At 35.9% G+C, this 6,312-nt stretch overlaps 1 protein-coding gene across 1 annotated transcript in view; it reads right to left on the bottom strand.

The window, feature by feature from the left end:
• Nucleotides 1–5,973, bottom strand: part of LOC110020535 (GTP-binding protein TypA/BipA homolog) — a 107,424-nt gene extending 101,451 nt beyond the window's left edge. Inside the window, exon 1 of the mRNA XM_020718674.1 lies at nt 5,500–5,973. Within this exon, the coding sequence (XP_020574333.1) occupies nt 5,500–5,856 (357 nt within the window). The 5' untranslated portion in view covers nt 5,857–5,973. The remainder of the gene's footprint in view (nt 1–5,499) is intronic.
• Nucleotides 5,974–6,312: the final 339 nt, after the last annotated feature.

The following is a 6,312-nucleotide window of genomic DNA, read 5'->3' as shown; positions in this document are numbered from 1 at the left end:
AGATGGTCGACGTTTAATGTGCCAAACCATCAAAAGCGACTCTCTGTTAATTTGTCCATCACATGAGCTACACCAACCCTATCATAGATATATCCATTTCTCACTTTGTCTCTAAGTGTAAAGCCACTCATCCACCTAATCATTCTCATCTTGTCAACACTTAACTTAGTATTATGCTTCTCTTTTAAAGGCCAAAATTCAGCTACATAGAGCATTGCAGGTTTCACCACCGTCTTATAAAATTTTTCTTTCAGTCTAAGCAGTACTTTTCTATCACACAAAAGGCCAGAAGCATTCCTCCACTTCAACCAACCAACTTGAATTCTACTATTAATATCTCCATCTATATCACCGTCGCTTTGAACAACAGACCCAAGATATCAATATCGTTCATACCTTTTAATAATTTGATCACCCAAGTTACACTTTTGTCACTAGAGCTATTACTACTAAAATAACATTCCATGTATTCAGTTTTAGTTCTGCTCAAATAAAGGTATTTATACTCCAATTTAGACCTCCATAATTCAAGTTTTTCTTGGGTTTTTTCTCTCATCTTATCTACAAGAAGGATATCATCAGCAAAAAGCATACACCAAGGAAAAATGAAGCTTCAATTTCGAAAGCTAGAGCAAATGGCATGTCTCGTGTAACTGATGACAGAGTAGTGTTGAGCGCCCATAAGATTCTAATAGCTCATCTATCCACTAATCTTTCTTGCTTTTATGTTTCTTCTCAAGGTGTTTAGACTTGCTTTGTTTTCAACATGAACTTATCACTTGGTATGTGGGTGGCTTATTAATGCTTGTTTATTTTAGATGGCTCATCATTGACATAAAATCCATTCATCTCCTTGTTCTTAGACTGAAGTCCACTGTAAGTTATGTTATCAAAACATGGAAGTCAAACAAGCTAAAAAATCAGATCACGAAAGGTCTTATGCTTGATGAGGTCATTGTTTTTGCGGGGGGCTTTACTTTGATCTAATTAATGAAGTAGCCCGCAAAATAATAAGGTATGAATTAGAATCAACAACCTTTAAAAGAGATCCAACAAAATCCACCCCCAATTATGTAAATTTCCATAAACCAGCGATCATGTATAACCATTTGATTAGTAAGTGTTAGATGGGCCTATGGTAGAAGTAACTCATATACTTCTTAGTAAACTAATTGATATATTTCATCATCATGGGCATATAATAGCCTTATGGATAGCTATGATGTTCCCTTTAATGTATCTCCCTGAGCTCATCATATTGGTAAGCCCAAGTCATTTCAAGTTCTCATGGAAGAATAATTTCTTATAAAGGGAGCCTTAAACAACATAGCATCCGGCAACTAACATAAGATTTGAGCCTCCATCATGTTAAACAAAGCCTTGCTCTTCAAGGGTTTGAAGATCGTCAACATTAAACTTTTGCATTAGAAAATCTCCATGGTATATGACTTCTTTATCAAAGGAACCAACAACTCTCCTACTAAGTCAAGAGGTCGATTAACCAATTTACCTCCCTTCAGCACGTGTTCCACTCAGAACTTCTTGAAATATAAGATCTTGAATTTTACTTTGGCTTGGAACCAAATCAGAATTTACTTCTTAATCACATAATTCCCCAATATGTGGTACATAGTTAATTATGATTTGTTGAGCAAATTTAACTTCTTGACCTCAAAACGTAATCCAATCCTTAGCCTCTCCAACATCGTTTGTACTTAGTTGATAGTAATAAAAACAAAATCTTGATGCATAGCTCAACAAATTCCCCTTGGGCTTCACAACATCACAATGATGATGCTAATCTTAACTTCTGATTATCTTCTAGCATCCAAAATAATCTCCTCTGATCTTGCTTTACTATCTAACTCCAACATGAAGTTGCAATGGACTCATCCAGGTCTTAATCTTTCCATATCATACTTAAAACATTTTGGAGTTAGAAATCCTTAAGTTCTACAAACAATTTCGTTAACATCCTAGAATTCTAAATTTTAAGCAAAATTTTCTTCATGGGTCGGCAAATTACTATTTGAACCAAATAAAATTGGAAGCAAGGGCTATACATACTACACAAAGTGACAAAAAATAATGGGTAGCTTTTCCATCACAAGATAATTCACTTGTGATCCAATTAAGGATTGGCTCAACATACATTTTCTAGATTATTCCTTAATTAACATGTGTTCCTCCTTTGGAGCTCGAAAATGTTTTCTACATTTACTAGGTAGCCTTCATGATCATTAATCTGAAGTGAATGAATATACATCAATGCATCCCTTCAAATGTTGTGAAAACAATCATTTCCTCATCATTGCGGGTGCTCTTGATTAGGTTATAACTTAAAAATGTATCATAGAGGGTGTGCCATCTGCTAACAAGTACATTAGTGAATCAAATATGTATAATGTGTTGGAATTATTGAGGTAAGATAGATATATGAAGTCGATACACATGTACCACTTCTCAATTGCTCTCTTCATCATCACCATAAGGGAGACCCATTTCATATACTCAAATTTGGATGAATCCTACATGAATAGCTTGTCTACTTTGCATTGATCTAGCGCCTTCTCTCAATATTAATGTCTCCTCTAGTTAATAGGTATTCCATTGAGGTGGGCATTCAGCCAGTCGCTTGTGATCAATATATCCACCAATGGCATCTTTGCTTGACGGCCATCGCTACAATTGGGATTGCTAGAAGGATCAAGGCCCCAAAGTAACTTTATTGAATTCATATATCATCTCTACATCTACATTAGGTTCACTTTGGCTATGGTTACTCTCAAACCGTCTAGGAACTTCACTAAAAGGTGATAGATAAAGAGCATGGTATTATCTATAAAGTAGGGGATGCCTAAATATTATTTTGGTAGTTGATGGGGACCACAAGACTATCAAGATGATTGCTTGAGACTCATATCATTGACCATCAAATCAAAAAAAAAACAAAGTTATTATTCCTTAAGGTCCTTAGGATTTTCCTAAGAGCCCATAAAAAGTGTTCCTCTAAACAGTCTAAGGCTATCGGAACCCTTGTAAAAGAGAATATTAATGGAGCTCTCATAATAAATGATTATTGGATATATCTAAAAGATAATTATAAAGATTCTTATAGTGACTACATCAATAAGTGTGTTCTAGTTCTAAGGACATTACTGAGGCCAGAAAGGATGTGGTTTGGGCCATTAACTATTTCCATACCATTTCATCTCTAGTGAGATTTCCTTAAGCATCATTAAATATCTTGACATGATCTATGCTTGGCATCTACCTTTTGGCGACCATACCTCCAAGGGCATCAAATGTCAACATCAAAGATAAGACATTTGAGAATTATAAAATAAACTTATTGTTGAAAATAAATTTTGATCACACTGTACTGAGAAGAGTTACTGAGAATACAAGACAAGAAAGAAGATGGAGAGTGAAAAGAAAAGAAAGAGAGGTACACAAAAACTGAATCCCTAGGCATGAAGCCCTTCTATTTCAATTTACTAAGTCCTAGGTTAGAAATAAAGTTTAAGGCTCTTTAAATTAGGGTTTTTATGTAAAATATCCTTGAAGGTGGCCAAGATCTATAGGGAGGTAAAACGTCTCCCCCTGTGGTATAATATGGAGAATTTATAGAGAGCTTATGATTTAATTATATAAAAAATTAAATCACACTACACTGAGAAGAGTTACTGAGAATACAAGACAAGAAAGGAGATGGAGAGTGAAAAGAAAAGAAAGAGAGGTACACCAAAACTGAATCCCTAGGCATGAAGCCCTTCTATTTCAATTTACTAAGTCCTAGGTTAGAAATAAAGTTTAAGGCTCTTTAAATTAGGGTTTTTATGTAAAATATCCGTGAAGGTGGCCAAGATCTATAGGGAGGTAAAACGTCTCCCCCTGTGGTATAATATGGAGAATTTATAGAGAGCTTATGATTTAATTATATAAAAAATTAAATCACACTACACTGAGAAGAGTTACTGAGAATACAAGACAAGAAAGGAGATGGAGAGTGAAAAGAAAAGAAAGAGAGGTACACCAAAACTGAATCCCTAGGCATGAAGCCCTTCTATTTCAATTTACTAAGTCCTAGGTTAGAAATAAAGTTTAAGGCTCTTTAAATTAGGGTTTTTATGTAAAATATCCGTGAAGGTGGCCAAGATCTATAGGGAGGTAAAACGTCTCCCCCTGTGGTATAATATGGAGAATTTATAGAGAGCTTATGATTTAATTATATAAAAAATTAAATCACACTACACTGAGAAGAGTTACTGAGAATACAAGACAAGAAAGGAGATGGAGAGTGAAAAGAAAAGAAAGAGAGGTACACCAAAACTGAATCCCTAGGCATGAAGCCCTTCTATTTCAATTTACTAAGTCCTAGGTTAGAAATAAAGTTTAAGGCTCTTTAAATTAGGGTTTTTATGTAAAATATCCGTGAAGGTGGCCAAGATCTATAGGGAGGTAAAACGTCTCCCCCTGTGGTATAATATGGAGAATTTATAGAGAGCTTATGATTTAATTATATAAAAAATTAAATCACACTACACTGAGAAGAGTTACTGAGAATACAAGACAAGAAAGGAGATGGAGAGTGAAAAGAAAAGAAAGAGAGGTACACCAAAACTGAATCCCTAGGCATGAAGCCCTTCTATTTCAATTTACTAAGTCCTAGGTTAGAAATAAAGTTTAAGGCTCTTTAAATTAGGGTTTTTATGTAAAATATCCGTGAAGGTGGCCAAGATCTATAGGGAGGTAAAACGTCTCCCCCTGTGGTATAATATGGAGAATTTATAGAGAGCTTATGATTTAATTATATAAAAAATTAAATCACACTACACTGAGAAGAGTTACTGAGAATACAAGACAAGAAAGGAGATGGAGAGTGAAAAGAAAAGAAAGAGAGGTACACCAAAACTGAATCCCTAGGCATGAAGCCCTTCTATTTCAATTTACTAAGTCCTAGGTTAGAAATAAAGTTTAAGGCTCTTTAAATTAGGGTTTTTATGTAAAATATCCGTGAAGGTGGCCAAGATCTATAGGGAGGTAAAACGTCTCCCCCTGTGGCCAAATAAAAAAATATAGTCTTACATTTATTTTGCAGTGAACCAAACAACAATAAAGTATTTCAAATACATTGTAATAATAGTACACTACAAACCTTTTACATTGTACTTCTCAGCAAGCCAACCAGCCCCTTAATAACTTTGTTAAATCACACTATTTGTAGGACTTAACAGATCTGAGAATTCATCCCTCTTGCAATCTTATATTATAAAAAGTATAGCCAAATAGATTATTGGATTTTACGATATTTAAAAGTTGTTGCCAAAAAGTTTTCAGATTTTATCCTGACAAGATAAGCTAAATCTGATCTACAGGAATTACTAATCCAACTTGCACCTAAATACACCCTGAATAAATAACTTGAGCAGCAGTACTATGGGTTTCAATCCCGGAAAGGAATCATTGCCAATACAAAACAAAGGCAGTCATTCTCACCTTTGAAGCGATAGTGATGCCCCGCTCTCGCTCGAGACTATTAGAGTCCATGGCACGCTCGTGGGGTATATCGGCGCCGCACTGACGGAGTAATCGGTCCATCAGTGTCGTCTTGCCATGGTCAACGTGTGCTATAACAGCGACGTTCCTCAGACGGCTAGGATCAAGTAAACTACCGGTGGCGGAAGCTTCGGGGGCAAACGCCGATGAAGCAGAGGCGGTAGATAGGTGACGAAGGGGCGAAGGGGAAGGAAAGTGCCAGTGATGGTAAGGAAGCGCCGCCAGTGAATGAGTGAGATGGTGGGAAAAGGCGCACCGCCCCGCGGACCGAAGGCCGCGGAGGAGAAGGCCGGCCATTGTTTTCCTGTTCTATTGCGGGCGTTGCCAAGGGATTTGAGAAGCTGTCATGGTCGAGAGGGTTTAGGGTCGGTAGGGCTACGAGGAGGAATAGCTGGTGTTTGAGTCGAACACAAATTTTTTTTTTTTTTTCGAAATATAAATAAGTCGATCATAAATAGTAATATTTTTATCTTCATATAATTATTTTTAAAAACTCCCGAAATAACTTTTTAATGTTTTAATAAAAAAAAATTGAATTATATTTAAAAAGTATAAGTAAAACATATAAAAAATTATATCAACCAAATATGTTTTCAAAAACAACAAGTCTTTATCCCACTAAGGGCACATTTGTGGCACCATTTTCGTTGTTTCTCATCCACAAACGTAGAACGATGTGTTTGGGAAGCAGTGTCGCGAATGCATTTCGACAACAGGGCAATGGAATTGTGAAAGCCTAAACGGTCGGGAGAG

Source organism: Phalaenopsis equestris, unplaced genomic scaffold (genome assembly GCF_001263595.1).
Source record: "Phalaenopsis equestris unplaced genomic scaffold, ASM126359v1 Scaffold000099, whole genome shotgun sequence".
NCBI classification, from domain to species: Eukaryota; Viridiplantae; Streptophyta; class Magnoliopsida; order Asparagales; family Orchidaceae; genus Phalaenopsis; species Phalaenopsis equestris.
The sequence above is the reverse complement of the archived record's forward strand: the minus strand, read 5'-3'. Positions and strand labels throughout refer to the sequence as shown.